The sequence below is a fragment of the Hylobates moloch genome, unplaced genomic scaffold (genome assembly GCF_009828535.3).
Source record: "Hylobates moloch isolate HMO894 unplaced genomic scaffold, HMol_V3 SCAFFOLD_18, whole genome shotgun sequence".
Classification (NCBI taxonomy): Eukaryota; Metazoa; Chordata; class Mammalia; order Primates; family Hylobatidae; genus Hylobates; species Hylobates moloch.
Window position 1 is genome coordinate 76,304,053 of NW_026652293.1, and position 15,003 is coordinate 76,319,055.

Consider the following 15,003-nt stretch of genomic DNA (forward strand, 5'->3'; position numbering starts at 1 on the left):
CTTCCTTTCTCACCCGAAAAAAATTCCTATCAGTCTCAAATGCCCCTTCCTCTGTGAAGCCTTTCCTGCCAGACACCCGTCACCCAATGAACATGACTTCCTAGTTCTCCCTTCTATAGAACCACAGCACTAAGTAGATACCTTTACTATAGCACTTTTTAAATGATTTTAGGTTGCTCTGTTTTTCATCTCACTCAATAACTACATCCAGGTGCAAGGAGCACGTTTTATTCTTTTTGTTTCTTTAGTTGCTATAACGTGATAGGCATGTACTTGGTAAGTATTTATTAGGGAAAAAAAAAAAACCCTTGAAAGGTCCCAGTTCAGAATGTCAGAAACATAATCAAGACACTTCATATACCTGCAGTGCTTTGCACGCGTCAAAGTTGAAAGTGCTAGCTTTGTGAATACCAAAAGCATTAATTGACTACACCAGTCATTTAGCATTTTGGTCTCCTGCCACAAATATACTTCTATCTTTACATGCATATGTGTCTTATCTTCTTAAATGGGTAAGTATTTGCAGGCTACAGCTTTTAATGTTAAGTACATTATATTATCTAGTGTGATTCCTTGTACCTTAGTAGGGTCTCAATAAATATCACATAGCTATTTGATGTTCTCATTGTTAGGAGTTCTAAAACCATCTGAGAGATCTGTCATTAACTTATTGTTTTAAATTAAATCAAAGTTTTTCAAAATTACTCATTAAGGAAAATATGCATACATGGAACTCAAATACCTTCAAATCCATGATCCAAATAATATATTAACTTTTAAAAAGAAAAGGCAAGAGTGGGTTCTTTCAGCGGTAGTAACGCATCTTTCCTTGCAAATATGGATCTCAAATATGGATCTATTACATATGGCCATTAAAAAGCAATTTCCCTATAATTCATAACATAAAAACTGATTCAGGCATTATCATCAATGGAGGTAAAAGGCTATTGGGAACTATCATCCCACAGATTTATAAATGAGAAAAATAGAGAGCGGTTCCAAGATGGCCGAATAGGAAAAGCTCCAGTCTACAGCTCCCAATGTGAGTGACACAGAAGATGGGTGATTTCTGCATTTCCAACTGAGATACCAGGTTCATCTCAATGGGGATTGTCAGACAGTGGGTGCAGGACAGTGGGTGCAGTGCACCGAGCATGAGCCGAAGCAGGGCAAGGCATCGCCTCACCCAGGAAGCACAAGCGGTCGGGGAATTCCCTTTCCTAGCCAAGGGAAGGGGTGACAAATGGCACCTGGAAAATCGGGTCACTCCCACCCTAATACTGCACTTTTCCAACGGACTTAGCAAATGGCACACCAGGAGATTATATCCCATGCCTGGCTCAGAGGGTCCTATGCCCACAGAGCCTCGCTCATTGCTAGCACAGCAGTCTGAGATCAAACCACAACATGGCAGCAAGGCTGGGGGAGGGGCGCCCACCATTGCTGAGGCTTGAGTAGGTAAACAAAGCGGCCAGGAAGCTCGAACTGGGTGGAGCCCACCATGGCTCAAGGAGACCTGCCTGCCTCTGTAGACTCCACTTCTGGGGGCAGGGCATAGCCAAACAAAAGGCAGCAGAAACCTCTGCAGACTTAAATGTCCCTGTCTGATAGCTTGGAAGATAGTAGTGGTTCTCCCAGCACAGAGATTGAGATCTGAGAACAGACAGACTGCCTCCTCAAGTGGGTCCCTGACCCGAGTAGCCTAACTGGGAGTCTGCCCCGGTAGGGGCAGACTGACACCTCACATGGCCGGGCACCCCTCTGAGATGAAACTTCCAGAGGAACAATCAGGCAGCAACATTTGCTGTTGACCAATATTCACTGTTCTGCAGCCTCTGCTGCTGATACCCAGGCAAACAGGGTCTGGACCTCCAGCAAGCTCCAACAGACCTGCAGCTGAGGGTCCTGACTGTTAGAAGGAAAACTAACAAACAGAAAGGACACCCACACCAAAACCCATCTGTACGTCACCATCATCAAAGACCAAAGGTAGATAAAACCACAAAGATGGGAAAAAAAACAGAGCAGAAAAACTGGAAACTCTAAAAATCAGAGTGCCTCTCCTCCTCCAAAGGAATGCAGCTCCTCACCAGCAATGGAACAAAGCTGGACGGAGAATAACTTTGACGAGAGAAGGCTTCAGACAATCAAACTTCTCAGAGCTAAAGGAGGAAGTTCAAACCCAACACAAAGAAGCTAAAACCTTGAAAAAAGATTAGTTGAATGGCCAACTAGAATAACCAATGCAGAGAAGTCCTTGAAGGACCTGATGGAGCTGAAAACCATCACGAGAACTACGTGACACATGCACAAGCTTCAGTAGCTGATTCGATCAACTGGAAGAAAGGATATTAGTGATGGAAGATCAAATGAATAAAATGAAGCGAGAGGAGAAGTTTAGAGAAAAAAGAATAAAAAGAAACAAACGAAGCCTCCAAGAAATATGGGACTATGTGAAAAGACCAAATCTACGTCTGATTGGTGTACCTGAAAGTGACGGGGAGAATGGAACCAAGTTGGAAAACACTCTGCAAGATATTATCCAGGAGAACTTCTCCAATCTAGCAAGGCAGGCCAACATTCAGATTCAGGAAATACAGAGAACGACACAAAGATACTCCTCGAGAAGATCAACTACAAGACACATAATTGTCAGATTCATCAAAGTTGAAATGAAGGAAAAAATGTTAAGGGTGGCCAGAGAGAAAGGTCGGGTTACCCACAAAAGGGAAGCCCCTCAGACTAACAGCTGATCTCTCGGCAGAAACTCTATAAGCCAGAAGAGTGTGGGGGCCAATATTCAACATTCTTAAAGAAAAGAATTTTCAACCCAGAATTTCATATCCAGCCAAACTAAGCCTCATAAGTGAAGGAGAAATAAAATACTTTACAGACAAGCAAATGCTGAGAGATTTTGTCACCACCAGGCCTGCCCTACAAGAGCTCCTGAAGGAAGCACTAAACATGGAAAGGAACAACTGGTACTAGCCACTGCAAAAACACGCCAAATTGTAAAGACCATTGAGGCTAGGAAGAAACTGCATCAACTAACGAGCAAAATAACCAGCTAACATCATAATGACAGGATCAAATTTACACACAACAATATTAACCTTAAATGTAAATGGGCTAAATGCTCCAATTAAAAGACACAGACTGGCAAATTGGATAGAGTCAAGACCCATCACTGTGCTGTATTCAGGAAACCCATCTCATGTGCAGAGACACACATAGGCTCAAAATAAAGGGATGGAGGAAGATCTACCAAGCAAATGGAAAACAAAAAAAGGCAGGGGTTGCAATCCTAGTCTCTGATAAAACAGACTTTAAACCAACAAAGATCAAAAGAGACAAAGAAGGCCATTACATAATGGTAAAGCGATCAATTCAACAAGAAGAGCTAACTATCCTAAATATATATGCACCCAATACAGGAGCACCCAGATTCATAAAGCAAGGCCTTAGAGACCTACAAAGAGACTTAGACTCCTACACAATAATAATGGGAGACTTTAACACCCCACTGTCAACATTAGACAGATCAACGAGACAGAAAGTTAACAAGGATATCCAGGAATTGAACTCAGCTCTGCACCAAGCGGACCTAATAGACATCTACAGAACTCTCCACCCCACATCAACAGATTATACATTCTTCTCAGCACCACACCACACTTATTCCAAAACTGACCACATAGTTGGAAGTAAAGCACTCCTCAGCAAATGTAAAAGAACAGAAATTATAACAAACTTTCTCTCAGACCACAGTGCAACCAAACTAGAACTCACGATTAAGAAACTCACTCAAAACCACTCAACTACATGGAAACTGAACAACCTGCTCCTGAATGACTACTGGGTACATAACGAAATGAAGGCAGAAATAAAGATGTTCTTTGAAACCAACGAGAACAAAGACACAACATACCAGAATCTCTGGGACACATTTAAAGCAGTGTGTACAGGGAAATTTATAGCACTAAATGCCCACAAGAGAAAGCAGGAAAGATCTAAAATTGACACCCTAACAACACAATTAAAAGAACTAGAGAAGCAAGAGCAAACATTCAAAAGCTAGCAGAAGGCAAGAAATAACTAAGATCAGAGCAGAACTGAAGGAGACAGAGACACAAAAACCCTTCAAAAAATAAATGAATCCAGGAGATGGTTTTTTGAAAAGATCAACAAAATTGATAGACTGCTAGCAAGACTAATAAAGAAGAAAAGAGAGAAGAATCAAATAGACTCAATAAAACACGATAAAGGGGATATCACCACCAATCCCACAGAAATACAAACTACCATCAGAGAATACTATAAACACCTCTGCGCAAATAAACTAGAAAATCTAGAAGAAATGGATAAATTCCTCAACACATACACCCTCCCAAGACTAAACCAGGAAGAAGTTGAATCTCTGAATAGACCAATAACAGACTCTGAAATTGAGGCAATAATTAATAGCTTACCAACCAAAAAAAGTCCAGGACCAGACGGATTCATGGCCAAATTCTACCACAGGTACAAGGAGGAGCTGGTACCATTTCTTCTGAAACTATTCCAATCAATAGAAAAAGAGAGAATCTTCTCTAACTCATTTTATGAGGCCAGCATCATCCTCATACCAAAGCCTGGTAGAGACACAACAAAAAAAAAAGAGCATTTTAGACCAATATCCCTGATGAACATCGATACAAAAATCCTCAATAAAATACTGGCAAACTGAATCCAGCAGCACATCAAAAAGCTTATCCACCATGATCAAGTGGGCTTCATCCCTGGGATGCAAGGCTGGTTCAACATATGCAAATCAATAAAAGTAATCCAGCATATAAACAGAACCAACGACAAAAACCACATGATTATCTCAATAGATGCAGAAAAGGCCTTTGACAAAATTCAACAACCCTTCATGCTAAAAACTTTCAATAAATTAGGTATTGATGGGACGTATCTCAAAATAATAAGAGCTATTTATGACAAACACACAGCCAATATCACACTGAATGGGCAAAAACTGGAAGCATTCCCTTTGAAAACTGGCACAAGACAGGAATGTCCTCTCTCACCACTCCTATTCAACATAGTGTTGGAAGTTCTAGCCAGGGCAATCAGGCAGGAGAAAGAAATAAAGGGTATTCAATTAGGAAAAGAGGAAGTCAAATTGTCCCTATTTGCAGATGACATGATTGTATATCTAGAAAACCCCATCGTCTCAGCCCAAAATCTCCTTAGGCTGATAAGCAACTTCAGCAAAGTCTCAGAATACAAAATCAATGTGCAAAAATCACAAGCATTCTTATACACCAATAACAGACAAACAGAGAGCCAAATCATGAGTGAACTCCCATTCACAATTGCTTCAAAGAGAATAAAATACCTAGGAATCCAACTTACAAGGGATGTAAAGGACCTCTTCAAGGAGAACTACAAACCACTGCTCAATGAAATCAAAGAGGATACAAACAAATGGAAGAGCATTCCATGCTCGTGGATAGGAAGAATCAATATCGAGAAAATGGCCATACTGCCCAAGGTGATTTATAGATTCAATGCCATCCCCATCAAGCTACCAATGATTTTCTTTACAGAATTGGAAAAAACTAGTTTAACGTTCATATGGAACCAAAAAAGAGTCCGCATTGCCATGTCAATCCTAAGCCAAAAGAACAAAGCTGGAGGCATCATACTACCTGTCATCAAATTATACTACAAGGCTACAGTAACCAAAACAGCATGGTACTGGTACCAAAACAGAGATATAGACCAATGGAACAGAACAGAGCCCTCAGAAATAATGGCACATATCTACAACTATCTGATCTTTGACAAACCTGACAAAAACAAGAAATGGGGAAAAGATTCCCTATTTAACAAATGGTGCTGGAAAAACTGGCTAGCCATATGTAGAAAGCTGAAACTGGATCCCTTCCTTACACCTTATACAAAAATTAATTCAAGATGGATTAAAGACTTAAATGTTAGACCTAAAACCATAAAAACCCTAGAAGAAAACCTAGGCAATACCATTCAGGACATAGGCATGGGCAAGGACTTCATGTCTAAAACACCAAAAGCAATGGCAGCAAAAGCCAAAATTGACAAGTGGGATCTAATTCAACTAAAGAGCTTCTGCACAGCAAAAGAAACTACCATCAGAGTGAACAGGCAACCTACAGAATGGGAGAAAATTTTTGCAATCTACTCATCTGACAAAGGGCTAATATCCATATCTACAATGAACTCAAACAAATTTACAAGAAAAAAACAAACAACCCCATCAACACGTGGGCGAAGCAAATGAACAGACACTTCTCAAAAGAAGACATTTATGCAGCCAAAAGACACAGGAAAAAATGCTCATCATCACTGGCCATCAGAGAAATGCAAATCAAAACCACAATGTGATACCATCTCACACCAGTTAGAATGGCGATCATTAAAAAGTCAGGAAACAACAGGTGCTGGAGAGGATGTGGAGAAATAAGAACGCTTTTACACTGTTGGTGGGACTGTAAACTGGTTCAACCATTGTGGAAGACAGTGTGGCGATTCCTCAGGGATCTAGAACTAGAAATACCATTTGACCCAGCCATCCCATTACTGGGTACATACTCAAAGGATTACAAATCATGCTGCTATAAAGACACATGCACATGTATGTTTATTGTGGCACTATTCACAATAGCAAAGACCTGGAACCGACCCAAATGTCCAGCAATGATAGACTGGATTAAGAAAATGTGGCACATATACACCATGGAATACTATGCAGCCATAAAAAATGATGAGTTCATGTCCTTTGTAGGGACATGGATGAAGCTGGAAACCATCATTCTCAGCAAACTATCGCAAAGACAAAAAACCAAACATCACATGTTCTCACTCATAGGTGGCATAGGTGGGAATTGAACAATGAGAACACTTGGACAGAGGAAGGGGGACATCACACACCGGGGCCTGTTGAGGGGTGGGGGGAGGGGTGAGGGATAGCATTAGGAGATATACCTAATATAAACGACGAGTTAATGGGTGCAGCACACCAACACAGCACATATATACATATGTAACAAACCTGCATGTTGTGCACATGTACCCAGAACTTAAAGTATAAAAAAAAAAAAAAGAGAAAAATATATCTTTACAGTGAAGAGATCCAGCAGTCACCTTCTTGATTAAGTATGTATCATGTATGCAGTATTCTCACCAAAAAAGGTTCAACCTGAATCTAACAAGGAGGAAAAACTGGACAAATTCAGAATGTGGGATATTCACAAAACAACTGATACAAAATCCTCAAAAAAATTACAATCAAAATCGGGTTCAGTGTATATTGCTTGGGTGATGGGTGCACCAAAATCTCACAAGTCACCACTAAAGAGCTTACTTGTGTAATCAAATACCACCTGTTCCCCAAACGCCTATGGAAATAAAAAAAAGAAAAAAGTACACAATAAAAAAAATTAGAATCAACGTCATAGAAAGCAATATAATGTTAGATTTTTATTTTCTAGAATAAAACAGTCTCAGGTGACATAACCAAATATATTGTAAGGACCCTGGATTTAAAAAAATTTATAAACTTTTATGGACTACCATATTAGGCATAATTATGAAATATGTTTTTTCTTAGTTGTGATAATGATACTGTGATTATGAATAGCCTACCCTTGGAAATTCGGGCTAGAAGAACTTAGAGATAAAGTGATATCTACAGCTTCCATTCCAATGATTCAATTAAAAATTTTAAAAAGTATATGGACTGGGCACAGTGGCTCACACCAGTATTCCTAGCATTTTCGGAGGCCAAGGCAGGAGGATCACTTGAGCCCAGGAGGTCAAGATTAGCCTGGACAATCTAGTGAGACCCCATCTCTTAAAAATTAGAATATTAGCCAGGTGGTGGTGCACACCTGTAGTCCCAGCAACTTGGGAGGCTCATACAGGAGGATCGCTTGAGCCCAAAAGTTAGAGGCTGCACCGAGCTTTGATCCACTCCAGCCCAAGCAACAGAGTGAGATCAGGTCACAAAATAAAATTTTTAAATATATGTAAAGCAAATGTGACAAAATGTTAAGGATGTTTTTGTGCTCATGAACACAATACATTCAGCTTTTCTATATATTTTTAAATCTTCAAAATAAAAAGTTAAAAGTGAAAGTAATTTTCTCTTCTTTCCAATCACTGTAAATATTAGTAAACTGATAGAGGGGCTTATCTTGAAGAGATTTAGTTTAGATTAAGTATAGAACCCTATTATATCTAACATTTACTTTAAATACTTTTACAAAATAAATAAACTAACCTGAAAATATAAGCTATGTAAACATAACTTCACAATCTAAGTATAAAACAAATGGAAAAAATTCTTCCTCATTCTACACATAAAATTTTGTAGTTCTTAGAAATAATTATTGGTCAGAAAACTCTTCTTACCAATGTTTAATAGAACACATATTCATGAATATTCTTGAGCTTACATCTTCCAATGATACACAGTCATCCCATGATCCTAACAATTCATGACCTTTGGAATCAGAGATCTTATTTTTACTCTGCATCAAATGTTCTCCCCCAACCCCACTACCTGCCTCTGTTGCAAGGCTGCCATCTTATCAGTCTCCCAAATTCAACTTAACTGTCACTCCATTAGCTATCTATCACTGCATAAACAGATTACCACAAAACTTAGTGCTTTAAAATAACAATAAGCCTTTATGATCTCACAGTTTCTGTTGGGTCAGGAATTCAAGACCAGTGATGCAAAAGGCATAGCAAAACTACGATCAGCACTCCCGTTCAAACAAAGGACAATTAGGAGGTGTGTGGGAGTCACTGACCCATAGCAATTCTGAAATCCAGCAGGTGTTTTGAGGCAACACTTTGGATCTTTCTAAGATCTTAAAGGACTTTAAAGTCACAACTTCAAAACACCTGGGTATTTCTAAGGTCTTAAGGGACATTAAAGTCACATCTTCAGCTTGATCCGTAGATCATGTTTTCCCATGAGTGCCCTAGATTGGATCTTTTCTAGAATCCATTTCTTAATTTTAGTATCAATGATCATATGAAGAGGCTGGGAATTTTCAAGCCCTACAATTCCTTGCTGTTTTTTAACAGTATTTCATTTTGCTTATCTCTCTCCTTTTACATTTTATATATAAGTAGCAAGAAGAAACCAGGTAGCTTCTTCAACATTCTGATAAGAAATCTCCTTAGCTAGATCACTTCATTCGCAGGTTACATTTTTCTATTTTCCATCTTACTGCACATGACAGAGTTGCTAAACTTTCTGCCACCACAGAAAAAGGATCCCCTTTCCTGGTGTTTCCGTTAATATTTTTCTCACTTTCCTTTAAGCCCTCAAGCAAAGCCGCCTCAAAGGCTTCTACTTCTACATCAAACTTCTACTAACAGTCAACTCAAGGCTCTACATGCTTTCACTAATGCTTCAAAATCCTTCAAGCTTGTAGCCACTTCCAAATTCAAAAGACAGTACTACATTTTTGTTACAACAAAACAAAACCACTCTGATACCAAAATCTATATTGCTTTTTTTTTTTTTTTTTTTTTTTTTTTGGCAGGATCTCACTCTGTCACTCAGGATGGAGGGCAGTAGCACAATCTTAGCTCACTGCAACCCCCACCTCCCAGGCTCAAAAATTAGAGATAGCGATCCTCCCACCTCAGTCTCCCAAGTAGCTGGGACCACAGGTGTGCACCACCACACCCAGCTATTTTGTGTGTGTGTGTGTGTGTGTGTGTAGAGATGAGGTTTCACCATCTTGCCCAGGCTGATCTCAAACTCCTGAGCTCAAGTGATCCACTCACCTCAGCCTCCCAAAGTGCTGGGATTACAGCTGTGTGCCACCATGCCCTGCTCAAAATCTCTATTATCTATTGCTATAATTACCCCCAAAATTAGTATTTTCAATACAACAGGGTTTTATTATACAGTTTCTGTGGGAAAGGAGCGACTTAGCTAGATGGTTCTGCACCAGGGTCTGTCATGAAATTGCAGACAATATGTTAGCCAGGGATGTAGTCATCAGAAGACCCTATTTGGTTTCTACTATGGCTTGCTCACATGATGGAAAAGTTCATGACAGCTTTTGGCTTATAATTCCATTTCTGGTGGGAATAGGAGCTTAATGGCCATTCCACCTTTACATGGGTCAAGATGGTGTTTTTCTAGGTCACACAGCAGTTTGAATTGCTTTTTGAACTAGCATATCAACAGCTTATCTTCCACATTTTAAATCACAATATTTGAGTAATTCGTAGTTTCACTAAAACATGTAAATACTCAGTAGTGATGATCAAAAGCTGAGGGTATCTCAGGCAAAAGGGGATAGCTGGTCATGTTCCACCAGATCCCTAAACCAAAGACACAGGGTCACTAACATAACATGGCAGGCACCACCCTACTCTCTGACACTACCTTTAATTCTACTACTGCACCTATTATTTATATTCTGAGAAAAATTTTTAAATAGATTACATAAAGTTAAAATTAAATGATATCAAGAAAAGGCATCTAAAATGTAGGATACATGACTAGTAAACTAGAAAAGATAAGAAAAGCATATAGGCAAAGTAAAACAACACAAAGGCAGTAACACTGTAGAAAGAAACAGTTTATATCAAGAGAACAGAAATCTGAACCAGTGAAACAGAAGACAAACTACAAATATTCATGGAAAATTAAGGAAAAAGAGATAAAAAATAAAACTTATAAGGGGAGAAAGGGCAGATAAGGAGGATAGGCTACAAATGTCTCATCAAAGATAATAAGGTGCTATGCTACCATGGTGGATTACAGGAGGCCACAAATTCCTTATCATTCTTCCTATGAGGAGATGGACTTCATTTCTCCTCCTCTTGAATCTGAGCTGGTGAATCTTGTGACTTGTTGCACGAATAAAATGTATTGGAACAATGATCTGCCACTTCTGCAACTAGTCTTTAGAAGAACTGGTGGCTTCCATTCTTAGAAGTTAGTAACATGCTCTAAAGTAATCCAGGATGTCCTGCTAGAGAGAGGCAACATGGAGGAGAACTGAGGCACTCTGAGCCAACATTCAAGCACCAAGGACCCAAATATGGGAATAAACCATTCTACCATCTTTCAGTTCAGTCCAGCTACCCTTCTAAGTGCACCCATAGGAATGACTCTAGGTGACATCTCCAAGAGAACCAGGGACTCAAACCACAGAATCATGAAAAAAGATAAATAGTTGTTTTAAGGCAATAAACATTGGGGTAGTCCATCACACAGCATTGGTAACTGATGTAGCTATAATGATCTACAACAACACGACACTGCCAAAATATATGAATAATATCTGTAGTCTGTAGTATAAGATACTTGTATTTCAAGACCCTGCTAGAAAATAATATTTTAAACTGTTTGAGGCCAGGCGTGGTGGCTCATGCCTGTAATCCCAGCACTTTGGGAAGCTGAGGCAGGTGAATCACTTGAGGTCAGGAGTTTGTGACCAGCCTGGCCAACATGGTGAAACCCCATCTCTACTAAAAATGCAAAAATTAGCCAGGCGTGGTGGCGCATGCCTGTAGTCCCAGCTACTGAGGAGGCTGAGGCAGGAGAATCACTTCAACCCAGAAGGCAGAGTTTGCAGTGAGCCGAGATCACGCCACTGCACTCCAGAATGGGTGATAGAGCAAGACTCTGTCTCAAATAAATAAATAAGCAAACAAACAGTTTGAAAACCCAGCTTATTTAAAAAACCTGGCTGAAAGTAATAGCTTTTTCATTTCTTAAACTATCTTCCATTATTTATTTACTTGAAAAAATATTCTAAATTCTATCCATGAATTAACTCAGGCATGGAAGATAAATGCTAAATTGTAATACTGCATCTTCAAATTTTATTGACATCTATTTTAAGATGTTTAAAGAAGCCGTCTTAACAATCCCACTCAGGTAAGTATATTCTCATTCTTTGCTTCATTCATTCCACAGTTTTTGAGGACTTACTATGCACACGGAAACTATGAAGTAGGATTGAGAGCAGACTAACACTGGATCACTCCCCTAACTTTCTAGAAAGTCAACCCCTGCTTAGTCTGTACTTCCACAGCACTTTATACAAATCTCGATTTTGCAAAAATAAGAACAGCAGCCAACATTTATGGAACACTCACTATGTACCTGGCAAAATTCTAAGTCACTATTACATAATTTAACTCAGTTAATCCTCACAATAACCTTCATGAGGTAGATAGGTACTATTACCCCCATTTTATCAATGAGGAAACTGACTCATCTTGAAGTCTTTTTACCCCACTAGACTCTAGACTCCATGAGGGCAAGTGTTTCTTCATCTCAGTATCTCACACATCCCAGTTTCTGGCACATATTTCACTAGAAGTAAATAAAGAAATCAGTTTGTCCAAAAACTAGATACAAACATGCTCATTTACAAGAACAATTTTTTACTCCTCGAAAGTATAAGGCAATAACACTTTTTTGGACTAAGAAAAAATGGCTTGGTGTTGAATAAATATAGTATCTCTAACTGGTAAGAAAACTTAACATAAAGTTTACCCAACAATTGATGAAAACAATTAAAACTTAAATTTTTTAAACAAGTCTCATTTGATAATTTTTTTCAGCAATATGTTATGCAGAAGTCCATAAAAATCACAGTGACAGGCGCCAAGATGGCCAACTAGAAACAGCTGCGGCCAGAGGCTCCCACCAAGAACAAAAATGGCAAGTGAATCCCGCACCAGCAACTGAGGTATCTAGGTTCTCTCAATGGGACTGACCAGGCAGTTGGCGCGACCCATGGAGAGTGAGGAAAAGAAGGGTGATGCAATGGCCCACATGGGAGCCACAATGGAGCAAGGGGAGCTCCCACCCTCAGCCAAGGGAGGCAGTGAGTGACTGTGCTACCTTGCCTGGGAAACCATGTTTTTTCCACAGATCTGTGCAACCCATGGGTCAGGTCAGGATATCCCCCTCATGAGCCGATGCCACCAGGGCCTTGGGTCCCAAGCACAGAGCTGTGCAGATGCTTGGCGGCCACTCAACTGCAGAATGCCTAAGACTACCAAATTCCCAGGGAAAGGGGCCACCGTCATCACTGCGGCTGCCTGCTGTCCAAGACGACTAAGCTCTCCAGGGAAGGGAAAGCAGCCATCACTGCAGCTGCCTGCTGCCTAAGATAACTGAGCTCCAGAGGGGCAGCAGCCCACACTGTAGCTCCAGTTCGCCGTTTTTTCCCTGCTGGTGCCAGGGAGACTGGACGGTTTGGACCCAGGAGAAATTCCCCACAGCAAAGGACAGCGGCTGTGACAGACTGTGGCCAGACTGCCTCTTTAGGCCAGATCCTGACCCATCCCTCCTCACTGGGCAAGGCCTCCCTGCAGGAATTTTAGCAACTCCAGCAGGGGTTTAGGAATAGAACTCTGCTCTCCCTGGGACTCAGCCCCTGCAGCGAGAGGCAGTCACTGTCTCTGTGGATGAACAGACTTAGTCTTTCCCCCTGCTGGCACTGAGGAATCCAGGTAGTCCAGAGGAGTGCGACAATCCCCAGCACAGTGCATCCCCTCCACCAAGGGGCAGCTGGACAATTTCATTAAGCAGGTCCTGGATCTTGTGCCTCCTGACTGAGAGAGACACCCCCAACAGGGGTCGCCAGACACCTTATATAGGAGCATTCCTGCTGGCATCAGGTCGGTGCCCCTCTGGGACAGAAATCTGAGAGGAAGGAGTAGGCAGCCATCTTTGCTGTTCTGCAGGCCCCACTGGTGACACCTCCAGGTGTGGGAGGGATCCAAGCACATAGGGTCTGGAATGGGCCCCCAGCAAACTGCAGCAGCCCTACAGGAGAGGGGCCTGTTTTTGTTTTGTTTTTGAGATGGGGTCTTGCTCTGTCACCCAGGCTGGAGTGCAGTGGCACAATCTTGGCTCACTGCAACCTCCGCCTCCCAAGTTCAAGCAATTCTCCTGCCTCAGCCTCCTGAGTAGCTGGGACTACAGGCGCATGCCACCACGCCCAGCTAATTTTTTGTATTTTTTAGTAGAGACAGGGTTTCACTGTGTTAGCCAGGATGGTCTCGATCTCCTGATCTCATGATCCACCTGCCTCAGCCTCCCAAAGTGCTGGGATTACAGGTGTGAGCCACCACACCCAGCCCTAACTGTTAAAAAGAGAAACTAACAGAAAGCAACAACAGCAGCATCAACAAAAAAGTCCCCACAAAAACTCGATCTGAAGGTCAGGAGCCTCAAAGATCAAAGCTGGATAAACCCATGAAGATAAGAAAGAATCAACGAAAAAAACATCGAGAACCCAAAAAGCCAGACTGCCTCTTCTCCTCCAAATGATCACAACACCTCTCTAGCAAGGGCACACAACTAGATGAACGCTTAGATGAACTTGACAGGAGTAGGCTTCAGAAGGTGGGTAATAACAAACTTCACTGTGCTAAAGGAGCATGTTCTAACCCAATGCAAAGAAGCTATGAACCATGATAAAACATTACAGGAGCTGTTAACCAGAATAACCAGTTTAGAGAGAAACATAATGACCCAATAGAACTGAAAAACACAACACTAGAACTGAAAAACACAACACGAGAACTTCACAATGCAACCACAAGTATAAATAGCCAAAGAGACCAAGTGGAGGAAAGAATTTCAGAGCTTGAAGACTATCTTCCCAAGATTAGAGAAAAAGGAATGATAAGGAACAAAGAAAACCTCTGAGAACTATGGGATTATGTAAGAAGACCCAACCTATGACTGATTAGGGTACCTGAAAAAGATGGGGAAAATGGAACCAAGTTGGAATATATACTTCAGGATATCATCCAGGAGAACTTCCCCAACCTAATAAGACAGGCCAACATTCAAATTCAGGAAACCCAGAGAACCCCAGTAAGACACTCCATGAGAAGATCAACCCCAAGACACATAATCATCAGATTCTCCAAGGTCAAAATCAAAGAAAAAATGTTAAAAGCAGCCAGAGA

The 15,003-nt window shown here is 40.8% G+C and overlaps 1 protein-coding gene across 6 annotated transcripts in view; it reads right to left on the bottom strand.

Moving 5' to 3' along the window:
* Positions 1 to 15,003, bottom strand: part of AKT3 (AKT serine/threonine kinase 3) — a 357,879-nt gene that overhangs the window by 307,151 nt on the left and 35,725 nt on the right. The window contains exon 1 of one of the 6 annotated variants that reach the window (XM_058430703.1): positions 8,437 to 11,790. The exons of 3 other annotated variants lie outside the window; for them this stretch is intronic. Coding sequence is in view for 1 of the 3 variants with exons in the window: in XM_058430704.1 (XP_058286687.1) it covers positions 4,470 to 4,503 (34 nt within the window). In the remaining 2 variants the exon portion in view is untranslated. Of the gene's footprint in view, positions 1 to 4,469; positions 4,605 to 8,436; positions 11,791 to 15,003 lie in introns of those variants that run through there. 2 more of the 6 variants (XM_058430707.1, XM_058430704.1) reach the window with 2 other exon arrangements.